A 24,539-nucleotide genomic window follows, 5' to 3' on the forward strand; every position below is an offset into this window, starting at 1 on the left:
GAAAAATCTGTTCATATCAGTCGCCACTGCCCAAGGTAGCAGTTGCAAACAGATTGAGCCAAAAATGGAGTTTCTTGTTACCCATCCTTTACCAGCCAATTAGCACGTCGCAGCAGCATCAAATGGAAGAACAGAGTGGAGCATGCCAACATCATAAGCATTATTTAGCATTTTAGCCAAATTTACCCACACTAATTTCGTAGCCACAACAGCTTCACTTGTGTTGATAAATTACTGGAGAACTAAACATTCACCTCGTGATAACTACAGAAATGAAAATTTTAATGACAGATAATTTGGCAAAAAGAATGTGGTTCATGAAAAGTTGTTACATAATGGATAATTAGGATGAGAATTGAGATGGCACCTAATAACCCAAATTGTGACGACGATGGCGCCCAATTCTGTACGACGCACCAAACGAATTGTTGTCCGGTGCCCGAAAGAACTGTCCACCAAATATCGATTCCTTCTCCATTTGTTGCTGAGATATCTGAAGAAGGGAAAAAAAATGCGATTCAGGCTTCCGTTTAGTTCGAAAAACATCGTATCAAATCTTTAGACAACTAAATGAAGTATAAAATATACATGAACATTAAAACTAATTACACAGTTATGCGGGAAATCGTGAGACGAATCTTTTAAGTCTAATTAGGACGTGATTAGCCATAAATGCTACAGTACCAACATGTACTAATGATGGATTAATTAGACTCAAAAGATTCGTCTCGCGGTTTTCAGGCGGAATCTGAAATTTGTTTTGTAATTAGAGTATGTTTAATACTTCAAATGGGTGTCAAAAATTTGATTTGATGTTTTTGCAAAATCTTTTTGCAAACTAAACGGGGCCTCAGTTAATGTTTGCACTGTAGTGACTAGTTTTGCAGGATGAAATGAAATAGTGAACAGCATCTTACAGCCAAGAAGAAAGTCTCCAGAACAGGAGAAGCATTCAGAAAGGAAACCAGAGGAAGAGAAAATCATAAGGCGGCAAAATGGTCAATCAAATACTTGCGTTCTTCAGGTAGAGGAATTTGGTTGGTACCATTGGTGTGCTGAACACCTGCATAAAATGCCTCAGATTAATCAAACTCCTAGGAATTTAGTATGCCTCTATTTTTCTAAAGACCCCACATCTTATTTCATTTGTTTATGATGTCGAGCACAATTTACTATTATCAATTATAAGCTTTCTGATGAAACATACGTTTTTCAAAGTAACTGTACATCAATCATAATTTACTATTTTTGATTTGACGCACGATTTATTTAAAATTTTATTTTAATTTACACAACTAAATTAACTTAACTCGGTGCCATGCACGTATATTTTCCCTAGTTTATGATTGAATATTCAAAATTTTTTGTAAGCAAAAGCGACACTATCAAAGCGTGTGCAAAGCAATCGCAGGTTAGGTGTGGCACATGTGGCCGCGGAACCGGCCGCGTACGTCCACCGCACGCCTTATATAGTGTAGACACTAGACAGCAATGGAGAGCGCGCGCGGTGACGATTGATCACACCGGTGGCGGCGGCGGCGGCGGCCATGGCGACGGCGTCCCCTCCTCCTTCCGGGAAGATGCGTGCCGTGCAGTACGACAGGTACGGCGGCGGAGCTGAAGGCCTCACGGTACGTGCGTACGGCCGCCGGCGGCGGCGGCGGCAGCTAGCTTCTTGCCTTTTCTGGACTCTGTCTCCGGTAGCCGACGTCGTCGTCGACGTTTTGCTGTGTGGTTTCAGCACGTGGAGGTGCCGATCCCGGCGCCGAAGAAGGGCGAGGTGCTGATCAAGATGGAGGCGGCGAGCATCAACCCGATCGACTGGAAGATTCAGAGCGGGATGGTCCGTCCATTTCTGCCATGGAGGTTCCCAGTGATTCCAGGTAATCGATATGATCCAAGATCATGCGTGCGAGGGAGTGAGTGATCACACACGTGTAAATGTGGTGGTGTGCAGCGTGCGATCTCGCCGGAGAAGTCGCGGCGGTCGGCGGCGGGGTGAGCGGCTTCAAGCTCGGCGACAGGGTCGTCTCCATCAATTTCCCGGTACAGTGAGTTCATGTTGTAGTATAGAAGTTTGATTTTTTTGATTTTTTGGATCGAGTTGAGTTGAGTTTAGAGTGTGATTCGTGCGTCCAGAGCGGTGGCGGGTTCGCCGAGTACGCGGTGGCGCAGGCGTCGCTCACGGTGGCGCTGCCGCCGGGGGTGTCCGCGGCCGAAGGCGCGTGCCTGCCGCTCGCGGCGGTCACCGCGCTCCAGGCTCTGAGGGCGGCCGGGGCCGGCTTGGGCGGGGGCGCGGAGCCCAAGAACGTGCTGGTCACCGCGGCCTCCGGCGGCGTCGGCCACTTCGCGGTGCAGCTCGCCAGGCTGGGCGGCCACCGCGTCACGGCCACCTGCGGCGCGCGCAACCTCGGCCTCGTCGAGAGCCTCGGCGCCGACGAGGCGCTCGACTACGGCACCCCGGAGGGCGCCGCGCTCCGGAGCCCGTCCGGCCGGAGGTACGACGCCGTGGTGCACTGCGCGCCGGCGTTCCCCTGGTCGGTGTTCGACCGCGTGCTCGCCGACGACGGCGGCGTGGTTGTCGACATCACGCCCTCCCCCGCCGCCGTCGCCACCGCGCTGCTCCACAGGGTGAGCTTCTCCAAGAAGAGGCTGACGCCCTTCATGTTCTCGCCGAACAAGGAGGACACGGAGCTGCTGGTGGACATGGTGAGGCAGGGGAAGCTCAAGCCCGTCGTCGACTCGAGCTACCCTCTGAGCAACGCGCCGGAGGGCTGGACGAAGAGCATAGGAGGCCATGCCACCGGCAAGGTCATCGCGAAAATCGGACAAGAAGAATGAGCACGAAGGTAGTGGTGTATAATACGCGAGCGTTCGATCGGCGAATCGCGTTTTGCTTCGTATTGCACGTATCAACCAAATACTTACTCCGTGTTATAATATAAAATGTTTGATCTTTTTTAACGTTTAACCATTCATTTTATTCAAAAATTTAGTACAAATATAAAAAATAACAAATCATGCTTAAAGTTATTTTGATTAATAAGATAAGTCAGAAATAAAATAAATAATATTTCCATAATTTTTTGAATAAGACAAATGATCAAATATTACAAGCAAAAAAGTCAAACATAGTGAGTACATTTCAACTTTGTTTCTAAATCTGATTCAAATACATTTGTAAAAAAATTGTGTATATAGCATTTCTTCGCATAAAGTTTATGTGTATAATGTTTCTCTATATGATATTTTCTTATATAGAATTTATGTGTATAATGTTTCTCTATATATTATTTATTTATAGAAATTGTGTTATAATATTTTTGTTTATAAACTATATAGATTAACAAGTTACTTACTGGGCTTGAAAAATAAGTGAACTTAACTGCAAACTAGCTTATAAAAATGAACAAAATATTTTTATAAAGAAAGTTTACACATATAAAAATTTTAATACATTAAGATTGCATGTATATATATATATATATTTATATCTTCTATAAATACGCTAGAAAATAAAACCCTACCTACATCCGTGAAAAGTGTGAACCTTGGCGTGCTAGTCCTCCCCGAGCGCACGACATAGGCACATAGCCGTTGGATGTTTGAATAGACATCCTTAGCGGCCCAAAAATCAAGACCAAAAAATAAACTTTAATAAAAAAACTAAAATTAATTATAAATTTAAGATTAAAAGTTTAAATTTTTTCTTATAAGCGAATCATTTGAGCCTCGGTCGCTGACCATGCCTTCGCCATCCACTGTACATTGATTTCTCATTTAGTCACTATATTTTCAGGCACTGGGGAAAAAGAGGGACCATTGTCCTGTGTGCAAATTGGCCAATTATTTTTGAATGTTTTTTTTATTAGAGTGAATAAGGAATAGCTCTTTATTGTTCAAAAATGAAACACACAACAACTACTGATGATGATATTGCGTGGAATCATTAGCAAGTTGTAGCTCTAGAATGATGAATTATGGATCTGAGAGCGAACTGAAATGGACACCCAATGGCCAAGTAGTGAGAGGACTCTTGCCGTAAACCATGCCAAACTTTACTATTACGGGGTGAAGGTATAGTTCCATATACGGCCAAAAAGGACGAGATGATTTGGCGCAGAAAAGGCACAATTCCTTAGCGTATAATTAATTATGTATGAATTATTATAAATTAAAATAAATTTACTGATTTTGTAACAAACTTCTACCATGCACACATATATCATAAAAATACGGTTTAACCATTTAAACATCATGAATATGAAAAATAAGACTGGCTGTGACCCTTAAGTGAACGGTTTATAAGAGTAGCTTTAATAATAGAGGTGACTGCTGGCATAATTTTATTTGTATCATATGTAAATCCTACGTGTTATAACAGAAATAATAAATATAACGGTAAATGTGCTCATACTAGTTTCATTTCAATTTGATTTATTTATCACTCATATAAATTAAATTTAATCTTTTATGTTTGTACAGTAATATATCTCATATAATCTATATCGCTATTTTTTAAATATAAACAAAATTTTAATGACTCTCTAGTTGTTATAACTTACTCCTATACAAGTGGAAGTCCACATGTGGTGAAAAACAGTTCCCGTTATACAGCTTCGCTTCGTTGTCGCGAGTGCGATATTTGGACGGTGGTGGTGCAGAAACGGCTCGCTTCCATCCACGGCATCCCACGCCAAAACCACCAGCCATATCATCGACATCACCACCACCACCACCACCACCACAGAAACCACCAAAACCAACGATCTCTCCCTCCTCTCTAACCCACCAAAAGCACCCATCTTTCCCACTCTGCGTCTCGGCCATGGCTGCCGCTGCTACTGCGAAGACGATGAGAGCTCTGCAGTACGACAAGTACGGCGGCGGAGCAGAGGGCCTCAAGGTTAAAACCAGTGCTGATCACCAATCGATTACAAGTGGTTGTTAATTGTTAGTGTGCGGCAGCCATGGATGCTTCGCAAGAACTGAATATGCCGCCCGCGTCTGTTCTTCTGAAGCACCGAAAAACTGATGGGCGGATCTTCGTTTTCAGCATGTGGAGGTGCCGGTCCCGGCGCCCAAGGAAGGGGAGGTGCTGATCAAGATGGAGGCCGCCAGCATCAACCCCATCGACTGGAAGATTCAGAAGGGGATGGTCCGGCCATTCCTGCCCAAGAAGTTCCCGTTCGTTCCAGGTAACGTGTGTTCTTCAGGTCTGAGTGTTTCAGATCAAAATTTTGTTAATTCAGTTTAGTGATTTTGATTACCCTCTGTCATGAACATTGTGCTCTTCCTGCTCCTGAACCTTTGGACTGATACATGTACGTTATAGCTAAACGAGAAATCAAGTCACGATCACGATAGCTTTTTTTTTTCTTTTCCTTTTCCTTTTGGAGAATAGCATGAGAGAGACTTGCTAGTTCAGTACTCACATTGCAAGCTAAGACATTAGTGTTTCTGGGCACTGGGCCACTGGCTAAGGTGGTGTTTAGATTGTGAAAATTTTTAGGAGAAGTGTCACGTCAAATGTTTGACCGGATGTTGAAAGGGGTTTTCGGACACGAATGAAAAAACGAATTTCACGGCTAGCCTAGAAATTACGAGACAAATCTTTTGAGCCTAATTAATTTGTCATTAGCACATGTTGGTTACTGTAGCACTTATGACTAATTATAGACTAATTAGGCTCAAAAGATTCGTCTCAAGATTTCTTCCGTAACTGTGCAATTATTTTTTGGTTTATCTATATTTAATGCTTTATTTAGGTGTCTAACGATTCGATGCGATGTTTTTGAAAAAAAATTTTGGGGACTAAACAAGACCTAAATCAGGCTGTGTTTACTGCTAAGTAATGCTCTCTGGTTCTGAACCTGAAATGCTGCCTGATGCCTAGTGTTTCTTTATCAAAAGAAAACCACTATGGGCATTCTTTTAAAATAAAGATGGAGATTTTACTATACAAGAAATGCATGCGACTCCAAATTAGGGCGCCATTCTTCGTTGCTTCCGTTTTGTACTCAGCTACTTTTCAGAAGAAGCTGAGTACTTTTTGGAGTTCATCACGAAACCGGCGTGATTCAGAAGTGGACACGAAGCTGACGGCAGAAGTAGTTGGTTCACACACGCGAATTTGAGACCAGTTGTAGTGGAGTAGGAACCAATCATGCTCATCAAAAGAGCATCTTTTGGTTTGGAGGATTTTCAAAAAGAATCAAAGGGATTGAATTGAATTGAACCGTTTCCGTAAAAGTTCTGCAAAATTCATGCGTTCCAAAGAGGCTCTAAATGTTTGTTTTCATTTTTTTTTCTGGGAGCATGAAGGAATCCTTTTTAAGTACAAAATTGCATTGATATTTACTCATCGATCATATATGTAGTAAATAAAAGAAATCATCATGCAGTCCTCCTTGATTTGTAGAAGTAGCTCTTTGAAATGTGTAATAGAAATGAGCGCTAGGAGATGTAACTGAACTTTGGAAGTTCAGACTAATTCATGAAGTGTTGCCGTGGTCGAACAGTTGGTGATCTGTCCGGCGAAGTGGTCGAGCTCGGCGCCGGCGTGAGCGGCTTCAAGCCAGGAGACAAGGTCATCTCCATGAGCTTCCCGGTGAGCATCTTCTCCGGCATGGCGCACCATTTCGTCTCACACTGAACAGCGCTTAAAGATCTGTCTCGCCATGGCAGAACTGCGGCGGGCTCGCCGAGTACGCGGTGGCGCCGGCGTCGCTGACGGTGGCGAGGCCGCCTGAGGTGTCTGCGGCCGAAGGCGCCAGCCTGCCGACGGCCGCGGGCACGGCGCTCCAGCAGCTGAAGGCCGCCGGAGTCAGGTTCGACGCGCCGGGCGCCGGCGCCGGCGCAGACGGCCCCAAGAACGTGCTGGTCACCGCGGCCTCCGGCGGCGTGGGCCACTACGCCGTGCAGCTCGCCAAGCTCGCCGGGCTGCACGTCACGGCCACCTGCGGCGCGCGCAACCTCGGCTTCGTCGGCGGCCTCGGCGCCGACGAGGCGCTCGACTACAAGACCCCCGGCGGCGCCGCCCTGCGGAGCCCGTCGGGGAAGAAGTACGACGCCGTGGCGCACTGCGCGCCGCCGGCGCCGTGGTCCACGTTCAAGAACGTCCTGGCCGACGCCGGCGGCGCCGTCGTCGACGTCACTCCTGGCATCGCCGCCACCGCCACGGCGTTCCTGCACAAGGTGACGTTCTCCAAGAAGAGGCTCGTGCCATTGATCCTGATGCCCAAGAAGGAGGAGATGGAGTGGCTGGCCGACATGGCCAAGCAAGGGAAGCTCAAGACCGCCATAGACTCCACGTACCCTCTGAGCAGAGCGCACGAGGCTTGGGCTAAGAGCATGGAAGGCCACGCCACAGGCAAGATCATTGTAGAAATGGGAAGCACAGATTGAGCAGTAGAAAATTGCAATGTATGTATCTTGAGTTCTTTGACCTCCTCCAAGAAAGGCTTGTGCCATTAACGCCAAGATTGGGCCATGAAATCAGAAAGATTTAACAGACCCGATCAAGATTGTTGTGATCACTCAGAGTCATTCACGTTAGAGTAAGGGCTAATAATATAGCCAGCAAGTTGGCTATAAAATTTTTTATAGTTTTCTCTCAGTCCATATAGCAGTTAGCTGTTTATAGTTAATATTTTTATACCAAAGCTAGCTATAAGTTTATAGTCTGTTTCTCCTCTCTCTTCTTTACCTCCGTATTTAGCTGGCTTATAGCCTGCTATTATAGTTAGCACTTACAAAACAGCCAGCTATCCTCTTCAGCTGTCACACTTGTTCTAGAACATTGTTGCTCTTCTTAAAACCACTCCAGGAATATCAACAGTGGAGCCGCCGCCGGCTGAGCCCAGGCGTCATTTTGTGTCCGTTTCAGCTCGCTCTCAAACTCATGAATGAACACTTGTAACTAAGAGTGGTAATGGGTAAGGCATTTGAGTTTTTTCACAACTCTATTTAATTTTTAAAAAATTTAGCTCAAAACTCTATAAAATTTTAGCTTCAAAACATTTTAAACTCAACCTTTGAATCTCTTATCGGCAAAAAAGTTAGGCTCATTAACACCCCTAGTTGCAACTAGCTGAAAATCTCGTGCACTTTCAAAAATTAGTAGTTTTTCATATATTTTATTCTCTAGTGTTGGTTCGACCAGTGCGTCGAGAGAAGGCAAACAAAATTTCAGTTTGATTGTTAAGGTCAAGGGAGAGTGCAATATTGCTTGTGAGTACTATACCATACTAAAAAGTCTCTAGTGGTGATGATGATGGTAGTGAATCTACCTCTATCACTAGAGTGAATGACGTGACTACCATCACCACTAGAGTCAATGACGTGTGGGGTCATGTAGGCTCCAGCCCTAACCCACTGAGTCACCGTCGACGGGCAGCTGCAACAGGTCAACGCCGAATGCGCCATCGGGCAGCTGCGCCAGGCCACCGCGCCGCCCCGACTCCGAGCAACCGCGCTGCGCTGCACCGCCCCCGGGCCGCCAGCGCCGAGCAGCCCCGCCGCCGGAGATGACTTGGTGAGACTAGAATGAGAGAGGGTGAGGCCGTGAGGAGGAGAGAACTGCGCAAAGAAAGGGAAAGGGAATGACTCACCAAGTCATTGTTGCCGAAGAGGGAACAAAGACGCCCGTCCGCTGCGGCGGCCACGCCGCCGCACCACCGGGCGCTGTCGCACCGCGCCGACGACGTGCATACTCATAGCCCCCCAGGCAGATCCCCGAGCCACCGCCCCTCCACCGCACCGCGCAGCCACCCAGCCGCCACGCTGCCCCACCGCACGGCCCCACAGGCCACCACGCTGCCCCGCCGCTCGAGTAGCCGCGCTACCAGAGAGAGAGCCGCCGCCGCCACCGCCAGAGAGTAAGGGGAAGGGAGCGAGTGAGGGGAGAGAGAAAGTGAGACATATTAGTTAGATTTTTAAACGGGTCTATAGGCTTTTTAAGGTTACGTGGGCTTTTATTTTTACTGAGACATATCGGTTTTAAAGTTTATAATGCCTCATCTTCTTATTTGTACTCTATTTTTAATATAAAATCTCGTTGCAACGCACGGACAATTTGCTATTTAGAAAATGGCCAAGTGCCCATGGTAGCTGATAGAATAAATATAACTTGGCATCTACTGCACAAGAGCACGGCAACGGCTGCAAGGCTGAACAAGATCAAGCTCCACTTTAGGTGGAACTTTCCCAATGATGCATGTCTTGATAGCCAAGACGGCGTTACAGGCCTCCCTCATTTGCTCCGTACCATATGGGTAGCATCTGCCAGAAGCATGGCACCCAGATCTATAGGACGTGTCAAGCTTAACATGATTGAGTGACGATGTAGTCTCAAGGATATGGCATATTAGCTCGACCAAGCTCTTCACATAGCAGAAACCAGAGACCTCGAATTTCTTGAGATTGTCATGGCGGTGTTCTGGCATCTGCCTCAGCTGTGCAGAATCTCCAGCAGTCCAGGCATACCCCATATGACCCTGTGGTAAATGTATGTATGGTGTCTGCACACATACAGGATCAACGTTAATGGTAAACAGAGAAAATACTTCAAAAGATGGTTCTGCCATCGATACTAGATGTATTTGCAAGATGAACTATTTACTTACAAGCAAGATGAACGTCTCAAGTGAAGGAGCAGCATCAAGAAAGTAAACAAGAGAAACATAATCATAGTTTGGGGGCTTGTTAAGTGATATATGCAAGTGCTTGAGGCTAAGAAATTTCCCTAGCACAGTTTGTGTACTGACAATCTGCATAAATATATTGTGGATTAATTATTTCATATTGGATGTTCACTGTTCCATGTACATTGATACTATATAATTATGTAATGCTTCAGAGTTTACCTGTGTCTGCATAAGCATGTCAAAGTTCTTCATTTGCAGTAAACCCAACATTTGTACTGCATGACCTGTGAAGTCAAAGGTGGTGAGGTTTGGAGCGTAGCTCTCTACCACTTTCAGCATTTCACATCCATTTACATAAAGGGTATGGAGCCGCTTCAGCAAACATGGGATCTTCAACTGAACTATCTCTTTACAACTCATCACTTTTAACAACTCCAGTGCGGGGGACTTAGAAAGAAGGCATTCTAGTTCACACCCAGTAATCCGCACAGAACATAGATGCAAATTCGTCAAGGTTCTCAGGCAACCAAGATCAACAGTGGGACGGATGGCACAGTGAGAGAGATAAATATACTGAATTGAGTTACCATTACCATCAGATAAAACCGAGCATGGAAAGTTGTATCCTGCATTGCTGTTTGTAGGCAGCATCAGGGTGACTTCTTCAATCCCCGATGTGACAGCCTTGTGAAGCCAACTGTCCAAATAACTGAAGTCGACACTAGTACAACTGAAGAAAACAAACTCTAGTTTCTTCACACCGATGCCCGAGTGATTTTGTAAAATGTGGTTAACTTTGCTGGTGAGATTTCTCGTTGTCTCATCATTGCCAAATGTGTTTTTATCCAATAGGACTATCTCCTCATTGAAGAGAAGGTAGGGATAGCATCTCCAAGATCGTAAAAATGAATGAGACACGCAAGCAGCACGAGCAGCATCTCGGAGTGGCATTAAGGAATGAATGTACCAAAAGATGCCCTGCATGCAAAGCAATGTGAGAACAGTGGCACTGGAACCATGAAAGCAATGCGAAGATGTGTGTAGCTGTGGTAGGTGGACCGGGAAGCGGGAACTTCATATGGAATATTGCACATGTCCTTTTCCAGACAGTGGTTAGTAATGATCAGTAGAAATAGGCATGTGCAGTCAACAAGTGTGATTTCGTGAATTCATGTTGTTAGACTGTGCAATATGATACTATTAGCTAAGGATGACAAAATAGCAAGGAACTGGAAATAAGTATGTCTGCTCTGTACAGGGTAAGTATACTGTATCTGAATATTTTGTGGCAAACATAGAATGGATAGACCAGATAAATGAATACCCCTGCATAATAATATGTTGGGATTTTTCTTCAGTACTTGTCTTTTAGAAAATTTTGAGATTCTCAAAGAAAAATTAGTTATCAACAGCAAAGGGTAAGTTTGTACAAATGTCTTATTTCGCACATTTATCCAGACCATCCTTATCTTTCTATCCAGTATTGAAGCAGATGTGATTCAATCCTACACTTTGTAACAAAAGATGTCCTTCATTAACAAGCATCGGAGAATATTCAAAATAGAATTATATAGAAAGATTGCCATTCAACCCTATAACTAACATTGGACTTAGGATTTAGGAAGCATAGATTGATGTTTTTTAGGATGAATCCTGAAGCCAGTGATAGTGCATAGTTGTGCATCAAAGCATAGATAAGTTTATCTTGGAGAGAGTGAATTCGGCAATGAATTTGCTTTAATTCCATGTACCATCCAGTCACAAGCCAAATGAATGCTTCACACTAATGTTCACATTCCCACCACAACTAATTCACATGTCTGTATGCATTGGATTATTAGTGTTTTATACCTCTGGAAGGTTCACAGATGATCTTGGTCGTTTATCATCTTGAAAATCACCATCTTGTTGGCATGGAGAGCCCTTCCTTTTGGCCACTGAATCAATCGGCCCATCTGAAATATATCGCAGCTATGATGAGAACAAAAGATAGTGGCATGCATGCAAGCACATGAGTTGATAGCCTTCAAATTATAATCTTGCTGCAAGGTGAACGTTAAGTTAATCCCATTTAGAAGTCGTAAACTCGTGCTGGAAAGACATGGTGTGAGTCGAAAGTCCTCAAACTAGCGGATTTGAACATACGCTACATTGGACCTCGTCGTTCGTACCTGTCGTTGGAGCGGAAGCCATGGCGCCCTAGCCGAAGCAGGAACAGACGAAGCCCTCTCCCTCTCCCTCTCCCTCTCCGGTCGCCACAAAGGCTAGGACCCCCAAACTTTTTGGGAACAAAAAGAACCTGCTATTAAGGTTATTGTCAAGGCAAATTCAGCCAGATTCCAGAAGAGAACCTATCTAGGGTTCATGATGCAGATTCCAGAAGAGAGAAAAAATAGAGCGCGTGCATAGAGAGACGAGACGAGAAAATAGGATCTGGACGGATGGATGGATGCTCACCGAGGACGACGACGCCCCTGCTCGCGGGAGATCAGCGCAGGCGGTGGGGAGGAGAAGCCCGTCCTCGGCGGAACGAGCGCGGGCGGAGGGGGGGAGCTCGTCGGCCGGCTGTCGCGTACGGGGAAGAGAGGGCGGAGAGAAGAAACATATAAGAGTACGCCAACTCGTTTTAATCACAATCGACTACGATTGGTACCAACTAAATCTAATCGTTGATTTGTTAGAAGTAGCATGGAAAATAAAAACACTTGCGATAAAATATTTCTCTGTGCTCTCGGTGTGTCTTCTGATCGAACAGATGATGCCCGACCGGCCCTCATCCAGATCACGACGACAACCTCCATTCCCCTAGGTCATGGCGGGCGGCAGCGGCTTCTCTAGCGTCGCCCTCCTCCTCCCCTCCCCATCTTCGCCACGTGTCCAGTGGCCGCATCGCCGTCTTCGTCTCGCGTCCCGGCAGCCTCTCTCTCCCCTCCTGTTCTCTCTCCGCGGTGGCTTCGCGCGTCCGGGCGTCGTCTGGCGGCTACGCCGCCGTCTTCGTCGTGGGTCCGGGCGGCTTTCGACGGCCACGCCACCGTCTTCGTCTCGCGTCCGGCGACCACTCTCTCCCCTCCCGATCTCTCTCCCCGGTGGCTGCGTGCAGATGGCGCGTAAGTCGACGTAATTTACCTTTTTACCCTCCCGATCCTAATTACCACGTGCGGACTCCTTCTAGTATCAATAGGTACCAATGAATCGGAGCCCTTCTATCGAATTCAATCAATGGCTACGATTTGATACCTCTTGGTATTTGGTTCTGCCTCAAGTATTGTAAAATTTCTCTAGTCCAAAACATCAATAAACGGTTTATCTATCCAGGATTAACCTCTCCTGTGACGCGCAGGGTTCACCCTACCGTCCGTGCCACGGTACTGCGGATGCCCGGTAACCGTGGAAGCCGTAAAAACCGCGATGAATTTAAAAACAAAAAATTTAGATTCAAAACCACGCGATTTAGCACGGGAACCACGCTAATGCTCGCCAAGCTCGCTGGGCTGCACGTCACGGCCGCCTGCGGCGCGCGCAACCTCGGCTTCGTCGGCGGCCTCGGCGCCGACGTGGCGCTCGACTACAAGACCCTGGACATCGGGGAAGAAGTACGACGCCGTGGCGCACTGCGGGCCGCCGGCGCCGTGGTCGACGTTCAGGGACGTCCTGGCCGACGCCGGCGGCGCCGTCGTCGACGTCAATCCTGGAGAGTGGCCGCCACCGCCACGGCGTTCCTGCACAAGGTGACGTTCTCCAAGAAGAGGCTCGTGCCATTGATCCTGATGCGCAAGAAGGAGGAGATGGAGTGGCTGGTCGACATGGCCAGGCAAGGGAAGCTCAAGACCACCATAGACTCCACGTACCCTCTGAGCAGAGCGCACGAGGCTTGGGCTAAGAGCATGGAAGGCCACGCCACAGGCAAGATCATTGTAGAAATGGCGAGCACAGATTGAGCAGTACAAAATTGCAATTTATGTATCTTGAGTTCTTTGACCTCCTCCAAGAAAGGCTCCAATTAACGCCAAGATAGGGCCATGAAATCAGAAAGATTTAACAGTCCCAATCAAGATTGTTGTGATCATTCAGAGTCATTCACCTTACGAAACAGCCAGCTATCATCTTCAGTTGTCACACTTGTTCTAGAACATTGTTGCTCTTCTTAAACCACTCCGGGAATATCAACAGTGGAGCCGCCGCCGGCTGAGCCCAGGCGTCACTTTGTGTCCGTTTCAACTCGCTCTCAAACTCATGAACACTTAAATGGGTAAGGCATAACCGAGCCCTCCGCGGAGCCATGGCTTTGTTAAGCTGCGGTAACCGAGTTTAAATTTGAGAACAATTTAAAAAATTTAAGGAAATTTAATGAAAAAAATAAGTTGTATATGTTGATATATATAGTATAGTTTTGTCAAAGAAATGAATGAAAAAATGTATTTCCGGTGTAATTAAAAATCATAAACGAGAATTTCGAGAAACAAAATTAAAAATTAAAAAATAGCCTATTGCAAATAATATTTCATAGGAATATGGTTAAGAATATTTTGTGTTGAGTCATTATTAATTTACACTGCACACTAGGGTATATAATATTGAAATACAAATATGCAACGATGGATATATGGAAAATATGTATGGAGAAAAATTATACGTGCATGTTACTACATACATAATATATAGTTTTATTCGTAACAATGGGTACTAGGTATAGTGTTATTGGTGTGAATTATTTGGTAAAGGGTGATATGACGGTGTATGTTTGTACGTTACAATATCAAGAATTTAGAAAAAAATCATGTGAAAATTTTGTTTTCCCCATAACATGTTCTATTTTTTCTATGTCGTAAATATAGTCACAAAATATTTTCCTATATTTCATATATTTTTATAGATTTTTTAAAATTTTTTTTTGCATTTGACATCACACCCGCGGCCTCCTCTCGGTAACCGTGGTTTGGGCTAAAAAACCGCGTGGGAAACCACGGTAACTGCCGTTCTCATGCGCTGTTCCAACAAGTAGTTACCGCATGGTTACCGCGGCAAGCCGCGAAAACTGCGCGGGCTTAAATTCAATTTTTTTAGACTCAAATTCATCACGGTTTTTGCGGTTACCGTGCGGGATCCGCGGGAGCACGGCGCCGCAGTTTTGGCGGTTTGTGCGGTAAGTGGAACCCTGGGCATTTGAGTTCTTACACAACTCTATTTAATTCTTAAAAAAATTTAGTTCAAAACTCTGTAAAATTTTAGCTCAAACCATTTTGAACTCAACCATTAAATCTTTTATTGGCAAAAATATTGGGCTCATTAACACCCCTAGCTGCAACTAGCTGAAAATCTCGTGCACTTTCAAACATTAGTGGTTTTTCATATAAATTTTATTCTCTTCTAAAAAAATCAGTTTTCATATGAATTTGTGAAACCAAAAACGTCCACAAATACTATGGGCACCTCCGGTGTTGGTTCGACCAGTGTGGTATAAAAGGAGGCACTGGCGAATGGAAGAAAAAACATCAGATAAGTAGAACATTCTCACATAAGCTTATAAAGCATTTACTCTCATAGTGCATAAGCGACAGGAGTAGGGCATTACAGCTCACGACGGCCTGAACTTGTATAACCGCTCTGCATCCATCGAGTGGACCGACTGCCCTCGAACCTCTTTGTTTTTCACTCGTTTCGTTGACGAGGCTTTCAGGAAAAAGGGTCCCACGGTCCCCTGCTCGACGAGCTTACGCTCCAACAACGTGTTATTTTGAGAAGTGCATAGTTGTTTTGTTCTTTTAATATATACAGACGTCAATAAAAATTTAACTATTATAAGAAGATGAAAAATTGTATCCGATACAACTCATGTTTGTATAAAGTGGTTTTCATTAATTTAATTTTATAGAGTTTAAATTTTATTTTAATATTAGATATTATAAATAAAATTTTTAATTAAAATTATCCTTACAATGTGTGAACTTGATATTGTAGTGATTTGAAATTATTGTATATTTTTCTGAAATTAGAATATAAAGTTGGCCTTGCAAGCTCTGCAATTATGGTCGAAACTTAAAAACTTATAATTTATTATAATTTGGTCCAACCTATAATTACTTATACAAAGTTGCAATAGTCAGTATTAACTGGTGGTTTGCTACTATTTTTATCAAAGTTTGTTTAAACAATCATATTAATAAATACTTGATAGATAAACAAATTTAAATATTTGGTTGATGGATGGTTGTAATTAAAAGAATTTATAATATCTTTGATCCGTAGAGTTAGGATGGGTATAGTACTAGTGGTTTTGTAACTGAAAGAAGAAGATCCAAGTCCAAAGTCCAAACGAGATAAAGCCCATTTTGCATCTTTAACTCGTCTATATTTTGTGTATGGATTTTCTATATATTTATCTACAGATTTTCCCATGCGTGCACACGAGACCTCCGGCTCACTTGCACATGCACAGCCACTGTTCTACTTCACGTGTATTTGGAAAGTACATACCAATTCAAATCATACATGTTACATTATGTACATGCTAGCCATGTAACGGAATTGCTATAAGTTGAACTGTATTGAGATTCGTGCGTAGAGTGGAGAAAAAAAATCTGGCGCCATAAGAGCAGATACAATAGCAGATTATAAGCCAGCTATAAGCATATTTTAAAGAGATAAGAAGGGGAGAGAATAAAGGTGGACTACTAATTTATAGCCAGCTGCACACGGATTTCAAGACAAAATATGTGTATGACATGTAGGATCATGAATTGATATTTTGTAGGTAACTATTATATAAATTGACTATTAAATTACTATAGATAAATTGGAGTCAGTTGGCTGTACTATTAAACTTTCTCTAACTAAGCCAACATAAACATATCCTCTAACTTACCGTACGTGCCATTTAGGTCATTGGGCAGCCGGAGGGTGCCATGAGTAAGGTTGGGAAACCGAAGACATTTTCCATGCATTGGACACGTAGATAGGCATGTTTACTGTCTTATGGTATTGAGTAGCTGATATGCAAATCCTACATGACGGTGATCAGGGACGGAACCAAAAACTAATCATGTAGGGTGAGTTAGCATGTATTTTATTATTTGTAAAATTTCCAAGGTAAATTGGTAAGATATAAGTGAGATTATATAGCTAAGAGTAAGGCTTAAGTCCTAATTGCCCTACCCTTGATTCCGGCGCCCCTGTTACGGTAATTTAGAGAAGACTTACTATTTTGTTTCATATATATACAAGTTATTTATAAGTTGTAGAGTTATGCTCAAGTTACCATGTATATAATTACAATATAGTTACGTTGTTTGAAAGAAAGTTTTATAACTAAAATCAATAGACAAGTTCCGTGAACTAAAGGCTTTCGAAAGTAAAATTCATGTAACTTTTAGCGGAAAAATATGTCCTGGGATGAATAGAGAACCCATTTTAGCCTTTTACTCATGTTGGGAGTAATACCTTACTATTGTACTATATACTGTCTCCGTTGATATATGTTTGACGCCGTTAATTTTTTTTATAAATGCTTGCTATTTATCTTATTTAATTTTTTTATTAAATATATAAAGCTATATATATAAGTATATTTAACAATAAATAAAATGATATAAAAGTAATTAATAATTATGTAAATTTTTAATAAGACTAATAGTCAAAACTTAGAGCAGTAGTTGTAAGCATCAACGGGGAGCAGCAAGCCAGGCAGGCGATCTCAGCCGTCGATACGTGCTCCGCGACTAGTCGCTCGCGCCTCCAGCCAAAATCAACCGAAAATCCAGCAACGGCGATGCGACTGCGTGCGCGCGTTCGTGCGGTACCGGCGTGCGGTGCGGAGCGCGGCCACACGTTCGTCGCCGTCGAGCTGCAGGTCAATCAAAGGCTGACGACGCGATGCGATGCGATGGCCTAGTTTCACGACATCGCCGGCAGCAGAGGTCGTCGTCGCAGATCGACGTGCGGGTGAATCGGCCGGGTGATCGAGCAGTCCGTCTATGGTCGGCGCAGGGCCAATGGCCACTTCTTCCCGGAGGATGCGCACCGTTCAGTACGACAACTACGGCGGAGGAGCTAGCCCAAGGTCTCAAGGTAAACGTGCGTGCGTGCCTGCCGATCGCCGCCGGCACGGCGCTCGTGGCGCTGCGGACAGCCGGGCTCCGCTTAGACGGCGGCGACGCCAAGAAGAACGTGCTGGTCACATCGCCGTCCAGCTCGATCGCGCGGCTGTGCGGCGCGCGCAACGTCGGCCTCGCGGGGCGCCGACGAGGTGCTCGACTACGCCACCCCGGAGGGCGCCCTCGGGGAGGAGCTAGGTACGACGCCGTGGTCCACATTCTCGCTGGTGTGCTCGCCGACGCCTGCGTGGTGGTCGACGTCACGCCGGGCGCGGTGGGCTTCAACACGGCGCTGCGGCAGACGGTGACAGAGAGAGGGCCAAAATCAACTGTTCACGAAACATTTCTAATGTGTGTGATTCACTATTCACAAATCACGTACGTGAAGCTGCTTATCTGTTCTGTTATTATCCACAAGTTCAGGACGGGGGGCTTCAAAAAGAAAAAAAAAAGTTCAGGACGGCTACTGCTAATCTCAACTCAACCTTCACCACATCAGATCTCTGTCCTCACCACATCAGCTATCTGATCCAGGTAGTAACAAACTTGTTGGGACAAGACTCCTACTCATCACTGTTGGGCTTTCTTTTCTTCTGTTGATCCAGAGTAGTAGTAGTAGTACTGTTCTTGGGAGTTCCGTTCTGATCAGACTTCTCATTTGAAGTTTCAGACTCGGCACTGTCAGGCTTCTTCTCGAGCACTGCAAAGCTTTTTGTAGTGGCATTATCCAACAGAAGGTGATCAGAGTGGGTCTCAGCGGTCTCCTCACTTGAAGCAGCATCATCAGTAGGATTTAGCAGTGTCATAACACCGCTCACAGCAGGCTGATCAGGCTGTTCTGCAGGATCTCCGACGTTCTCAGTGAAAGCATCAGCATTCGGTAGAGCGGGATCATTTGGAGGTTCAGCTGCCACAAACTGGACCTTTAAATCCCAAGTACGAGTTACTGACTCCAGAATCTGTCGAAGAAGCAAGCGTCGAATTAGTCGTGAGACCGTCTGGTTGGCAGCACGGCTAGCTGCTTCTACCATCTGGTTGCCGAGGTCCGTGAGAAAGCTGAAAAGGGGATCTCCTTGTGAGGTCTTGGCTAACCCCTTGCCATTTACCTTAAGAGTTTCCACGTTTTTCTGAGTGATGTTATTCTCGAGTTCAACCAGCATATCACGAACGATCATATCCGACGACCACAGCAACAAATCCACACCTCCAAGCGTCAGGATCCGATCGAAATTCTCAACACGATGTATAGCATCCTCCCCGAACTTACTCCAAATCAGACAGCAAACCTCACGGACCTCACGAACCCTCACGGCCGTGATGATAACATCATCGTTCACTGGCACGGATGAATTCCTCTCCACGTAGAGTTTGACTTGTGACAGAGAGCACAGTTTTGTCACTTCCTCCTCTGCAAAAAAGAGAAATCCAACGGGGGAAGCAGGAGGATTCACGTTGGAAGACGACGGGGCTGGAGAGGCGTGGGGATACTCCTCCCCTCCCTCCGAAACCTTAGCAGAAGGATTCACGTTGGGAGACGACGTCGCTGGCGAGGCGTGGGGATGCTCCTCCCCTCCCTCCGAACACGAAGCAGGAGGATTCACGTCGGAAGACGACGGCGCTGGCGAGGCGTGGGGGTGCTCCCCCTCTCCCTCCGAACCCGAAGACGGCAGGGAGCTGATCGGAGATGGCGACGACTCCTCCATTGCTGTGTTGCGAGGTCGGGGAGAGCGGAGATGGCGGTGGGAGGTGGCCGTAAGCGATCAAGGAGTGGATCGCGCGGTGGTGGGAGAAACGGACTGACCGGGTGAAATGGAAGATGGGAGGGAGGCGTGCTCGGGAAGATTGCCACGTGGGGAGGCGGAGAAGAAGAGATTCACAGTTCAAAATTCGAAATTTCGCCACGTAAGCAGTAACCGCTTACGTGGGGAAGGGGGAAGATTTTCACGTCTCACGACGGCCCGAATTGCAGAATCCTAGGGCTTCCATTCCGGCCCAATAGTACGGTACGACCCGTTTAGCTCCAAGTCAGCCCGTTGTGTATCGTCGTGACTTGTGAGGCTTAGAAAACAGGTCAGTTATACAATTGAAAAAAAAAAATTACATTTACGTCTCCCAAGTACGGATCAAGTTTGAATACCCCAATTAGCATCCCTCGATTATCAAAATCGATGTAAATCAGGTCCCTTGGTGAATTGATTGTCAGTTTTGTCCTACGTAGAACCCAGTTGACGTGTTGACCTAACCTTTTTGGCGACGTGCCATTTACATGGTAATTAGAAAAATTAAAAAAACAATTACAAACAGATAGAACCCATGTGCAAGTTTTAAAGAAAAAACAGTGCAGATAATATTGTCTCATGCCCTCTTCTCTCGCTCTCTCTGCCTTTTTCTCTCTCGGTGAAGCGGCGGTGGACAGCATGGTGCAGTGGCTTAAATGTGTAGTTTTAGGATAAGTTAAGTAAGAATATATGTAGTTTTGTTAAATTGTGAAATATACTCTAGTAAAAGTCCTGTTTGGCTTTTTGGATCACAGCTAGGTTAACACAACAGCATAGACACGGGACTTAGGCTGCGTTCTGCGGTTGACTTGTTAACGAACGAGAAAAACACAGTAATATATTAGTATATGATTAACTAATTATTAACTATATAATTAGTCTCCGCAAAAAATATATATATAAAATTAGAAAAGTAGATTAATCTGAAATTTTTTTAAGCAACTTTTCTATAGAAAATTTTCGCAAAACACACCCCGTTTAACGGTTCAGAGTGTGTGCGTGTGAAAAACGAGAGATCTGAGGTTAAGAAGAGGGGAACGAACGGGGCCTTAGAAAAAATAGAAACTTTGGCTTTTGTCGTAATGTTTTTCATCACTACAAATCGTACACATGCAACTGACATAAAAAAGTGAATATGCATTACTTTTTAATAATTACATATGTTTATTTACATGGTGAATCGTTATTATCAAATACAACCATAACAAGATTCCTAAATGAATTTTCCGTGGTTATCCACTTTCTATACTATCCCAACTATTGAAAGATCTGCCTTTTACATCATATACTTGATGACTTGTATATCTTGAATTCAAGCTCTCCAATTGATGTTTTACCTTGACTGATCTATCCATCTATATATCTGTTGGTTGGTGTTGATTCAAAAAAACAAATTCCAACTTGCATAGAGTGATGTCATCATGTTAAATCTTCAGAGTTCAGAAAACTAAGAAAATTACTGCATATTATAAGAAAATTACTGCATGTTAAATCGAATTCTTAAGTAATTAAACAAGAGTCATCTTTTTACAGTATGATGCCCATGTTTTTTTCTTGAGGACTGGACCAGCCAACCATACCATCTCTTATACTCCTTCTATTATATATTCTAAATATTTTATATATATATTCATAGCGATTTACGCTAGAAATAAACTTCGGTGAAAAAATCTTAAAATCAATATCAATTTTAAGGTTGAAAAGTTAAATTTTGGGTTATATCCAAACCCAAAGCCAAAAGATTACTCTAAACAATGTGGCAGAGAAGTGAAGTGAGAAGAGAATGAGGCGCCTCTGTAAGACAGCCTTTTCAAAAATAGTGCAAGGATTAGTGTACGAGAAAACAAATAAATAATATTAGAATTTATCTATTAGAGTTCATATGCTATACATGTTGTCTATCAATTTACGAAGACATGATAAGAATGAAATTAGGGCAGCAGGGCACCTCTGTTGTTAAACCTACTCTTACAGACCGTTCACTTTGAATTAAGGTCATAACCAATCTTATTTTCTATATGCATAATTTCTAAACCGTTAACCGTATTTTTTTTATTATATATGTGTGTGGGTAGAAGTTTCTTACAGATCAGTAAACCTATTTTAGTTTGTAATAATTAATACATGATTAATTATACACTTATGACTTGTCCCTTTTCTACGCAAAAATCAGCTCGTCCTTTTTGGCCGTACATGGAACAACCTTAACCCCATGTTAGTAAAGTTTGGCATGGTTTACGGCAAGAGTCCTCACAGTACTTGGCCATTGGGTGCCCATTTGAGTTTGATCCACAAAGGCACATAGTAATAATTAGCTGACTCTCTTCATTATCATTATCATTATCACATGAATAAATATAACGACGTGGAGGAGAGAGAAAAGAAGAAAGAAAATTGGTTGTTATGTATGACAAAGTCTTATAGTCGGTTGTTAACATTATTTAAGAAAATTTAAGTATATGGGATAGATAAAAAGAAAAGATAAGTAAAAATAATATGTTTTCGTTGTATTAACGAAGAAATCATACCTGAATTTATACACGGCTTACAAAATAAAATAAATTAGTGTTGCTGGTATGGATAAGATAAAAGTTAACCGTAGACTCTGACTTTAAATATACCCTAATTCATCATTGGAGAGCTAAAACTAGCTAATGATTCCACGCAATTGCCGCCAGTAGTTGTCGTATGTTTCATTTTTAAACAATAAAGAACTATTCCTTATTAACTCTAACCAAAAACATTAAAACATAATTCACCTGCGTACAGGACAATGGTCTCTCTTTTTCCCTAGTGCATGAAAATAAGGGGGGGATTGATTGACTTATTTAGAAAAAAATAAAACAATATATTTACAGATAAAAATGATTTATAGATAAAACTTTTATATGTATGTTCTTAGCGATCTAAAAGCTAAAGCTATAAAACAAACTATAAAAAACCCAAATCTACTTTAAATTTAAAGTTAAAAATTTAAATTTTAGTTTATAAGAATAGGCATAAACAGAAAATGCTTAGCAACGAAATGACAAATCAACGTACAATGGGATGGCGAAATCATGGGCAGGACAGAGTCTCGGACGGTGTTTGTCAAGACCAAATGATTAATACCCCGCCCATTTCAAAATAACTTCATATTTCACGCATCTCATATATACCAATACAAAAGCAAAAATATTATCATATTCTTTACTTTATCAAATCCAAATATAACTATTCTTTATTTTATATACTTACAATATATTTATATTCTACTTTTATAACATCCGTTACGATCATCCCATGACACATTGATTGGGAGCTTTGATCTGATTTTATTTGCAGTACAGGCAATGATAAAAGCAACAATTCCAGTTCCAAGCCAGAGATTATTCCAGCGACAACACAGTTATAGTACAGTTAAGCACTGGACGGTTACATAGCACATAGCATGATGATATAACACAAATAAAAAATAGTGGGCAGCTGTAAATATGTTACAGGTCAAGGGAGAGTGCAATATTGCTTATGAGTATTTAGAAAATGGCCAAGTGCCCATGGTAGCTGATAGAATAAATATAACTTGGCATCTACTGCACAAGAGCACGGCAACGGCTGCAAGGCTGAACAAGATCAAGCTCCACTTTAGGTGGAACTTTCCCAATGATGCATGTCTTGATAGCCAAGACGGCGTTACAGGCCTCCCCCATTTGCTCCGTACCATATGGGTAGCATCTGCCAGAAGCATGGCACCCAGATCTATAGGACGTGTCAAGCTTAACATGATTGAGTGACGATGTAGTCTCAAGGATATGGCATATTAGCTCGACCAAGCTCTTCACATAGCAGAAACCAGAGACCTCGAATTTCTTGAGATTGTCATGGCGGTGTTCTGGCATCTGCCTCAGCTGTGCAGAATCTCCAGCAGTCCAGGCATACCCCATATGACCCTGTGGTAAATGTATGTATGGTGTCTGCACACATACAGGATCAACGTTAATGGTAAACAGAGAAAATACTTCAAAAGATGGTTCTGCCATCGATACTAGATGTATTTGCAAGATGAACTATTTACTTACAAGCAAGATGAACGTCTCAAGTGAAGGAGCAGCATCAAGAAAGTAAACAAGAGAAACATAATCATAGTTTGGGGGCTTGTTAAGTGATATATGCAAGTGCTTGAGGCTAAGAAATTTCCCTAGCACAGTTTGTGTACTGACAATCTGCATAATATATTGTGGATTAATTATTTCATATTGGATGTTCACTGTTCCATGTACATTGATACTATATAATTATGTAATGCTTCAGAGTTTACCTGTGTCTGCATAAGCATGTCAAAGTTCTTCATTTGCAGTAAACCCAACATTTGTACTGCATGACCTGAGAAGTCAAAGGTGGCGAGGTTTGGAGCGTAGCTCTCTACCACTTTCAGCATTTCACATCCATTTACATAAAGGGTATGGAGCCGCTTCAGCAAACATGGTATCTTCAACAGAACTATCTCTTTACAACTCATCACTTTTAACAACTCCAGTGCGGGGGACTTAGAAAGAAGGCATTCTAGTTCGTCAAGGTTCTCAGGCAACCAAGATCAACAGTCGGACGGATGGCACAGTGAGAGAGATAAATATACTGAATTGAGTTACCATTACCATCAGATAAACCGAGCATGGAAAGTTGTATTCTGCATTGCTGTTTGTAGGCAGCATCAGGGTGACTTCTTCAATCCCCAATATGACAGCCTTGTGAAGCCAACTGTCAAAATAACTGAAGTCGACACTAGTACAACGGAAGAAAAGAAACCCTAGTTTCTTCACACCGACGCCCGAGTGATTTTGTAAAATGTGGTTAACTTTGCTGGTGAGATTTCTCGTTATCTCATCATTGCTAAATGTGTTTTTATCCAATAGGACTATCTCCTCACTGAAGAGAAGGTAGGGATAGCATCTCCAAGATCGTAAAAATGAATGAGACACGCAAGCAGCACGAGCAGCATCTTGGAGTGGCATTAAGGAATGAATATACCAAAAGATGCCCTGCAT

General features: G+C 43.4%; 4 protein-coding genes and 1 pseudogene across 4 annotated transcripts; 3 read left to right on the forward strand and 2 right to left on the reverse strand.

Annotated features, from left to right (window-relative positions):
• Positions 1–1,482: 1,482 nt before the first annotated feature.
• On the forward strand, positions 1,483–2,964 carry LOC102715422 (chloroplast envelope quinone oxidoreductase homolog). Its single transcript, XM_040527708.1, has 4 exons — positions 1,483–1,631; positions 1,742–1,883; positions 1,958–2,046; positions 2,140–2,964. The coding sequence occupies exons 1-4, from the start codon at positions 1,548–1,550 to the stop codon at positions 2,839–2,841; spliced, it is 1,017 nt and encodes a 338-aa protein (XP_040383642.1). The 5' UTR covers positions 1,483–1,547; the 3' UTR covers positions 2,842–2,964.
• Positions 2,965–4,720: 1,756 nt separating this feature from the next.
• On the forward strand, positions 4,721–7,843 carry LOC102715695 (chloroplast envelope quinone oxidoreductase homolog). Its single transcript, XM_040527846.1, has 4 exons — positions 4,721–4,906; positions 5,057–5,198; positions 6,522–6,610; positions 6,688–7,843. Exons 1-4 carry the CDS (start codon positions 4,829–4,831, stop codon positions 7,405–7,407), a joined length of 1,029 nt encoding a protein of 342 aa, XP_040383780.1. The 5' UTR covers positions 4,721–4,828; the 3' UTR covers positions 7,408–7,843.
• Positions 7,844–9,019: 1,176 nt separating this feature from the next.
• On the reverse strand, positions 9,020–12,745 carry LOC102720548. The gene is made up of 6 exons (XM_006660741.3): positions 12,105–12,745; positions 11,819–11,946; positions 11,499–11,602; positions 9,867–10,625; positions 9,627–9,770; positions 9,020–9,521 (listed from the first exon to the last, which is right to left on the reverse strand). The coding sequence occupies exons 2-6, from the start codon at positions 11,838–11,840 to the stop codon at positions 9,138–9,140; spliced, it is 1,413 nt and encodes a 470-aa protein (XP_006660804.1). The 5' UTR covers positions 11,841–11,946; positions 12,105–12,745; the 3' UTR covers positions 9,020–9,137.
• Positions 12,746–13,117: 372 nt separating this feature from the next.
• LOC121053200 (chloroplast envelope quinone oxidoreductase homolog) lies at positions 13,118–13,585 on the forward strand. Its single transcript, XM_040527350.1, has one exon. It carries the CDS (start codon positions 13,118–13,120, stop codon positions 13,583–13,585), a length of 468 nt encoding a protein of 155 aa, XP_040383284.1.
• A 9,216-nt stretch (positions 13,586–22,801) lies between these two features.
• LOC102720824 lies at positions 22,802–24,539 on the reverse strand (annotated as a pseudogene).

The sequence above is a fragment of the Oryza brachyantha genome, chromosome 9 (genome assembly GCF_000231095.2).
Source record: "Oryza brachyantha chromosome 9, ObraRS2, whole genome shotgun sequence".
NCBI lineage: Eukaryota > Viridiplantae > Streptophyta > Magnoliopsida > Poales > Poaceae > Oryza > Oryza brachyantha.

Coding starts and splice junctions, on each gene's coding strand:
- LOC102715695 (XM_040527846.1), top strand. CDS start 4,829: ATGGCTGCCGCTGCTACTGCGAAGACGATGAGAGCTCTGCAGTACGAC. Junction 5,199..6,521: donor GAAGTTCCCGTTCGTTCCAG/GTAACGTGTGTT, acceptor GTGGTCGAACAG/TTGGTGATCTGTCCGGCGAA. Junction 6,611..6,687: donor TCATCTCCATGAGCTTCCCG/GTGAGCATCTTC, acceptor TCGCCATGGCAG/AACTGCGGCGGGCTCGCCGA.
- LOC121053200 (XM_040527350.1), top strand. CDS start 13,118: ATGCTCGCCAAGCTCGCTGGGCTGCACGTCACGGCCGCCTGCGGCGCG.
- LOC102715422 (XM_040527708.1), top strand. CDS start 1,548: ATGGCGACGGCGTCCCCTCCTCCTTCCGGGAAGATGCGTGCCGTGCAG. Junction 1,884..1,957: donor GAGGTTCCCAGTGATTCCAG/GTAATCGATATG, acceptor GGTGGTGTGCAG/CGTGCGATCTCGCCGGAGAA. Junction 2,047..2,139: donor TCGTCTCCATCAATTTCCCG/GTACAGTGAGTT, acceptor TCGTGCGTCCAG/AGCGGTGGCGGGTTCGCCGA.
- LOC102720548 (XM_006660741.3), bottom strand. CDS start 11,840: ATGGCTTCCGCTCCAACGACAG. Junction 11,603..11,818: donor GGCTTCCGCTCCAACGACAG/GTACGAACGACG, acceptor GATATATTTCAG/ATGGGCCGATTGATTCAGTG. Junction 9,522..9,626: donor TTGAGACGTTCATCTTGCTT/GTAAGTAAATAG, acceptor GTATGTGTGCAG/ACACCATACATACATTTACC.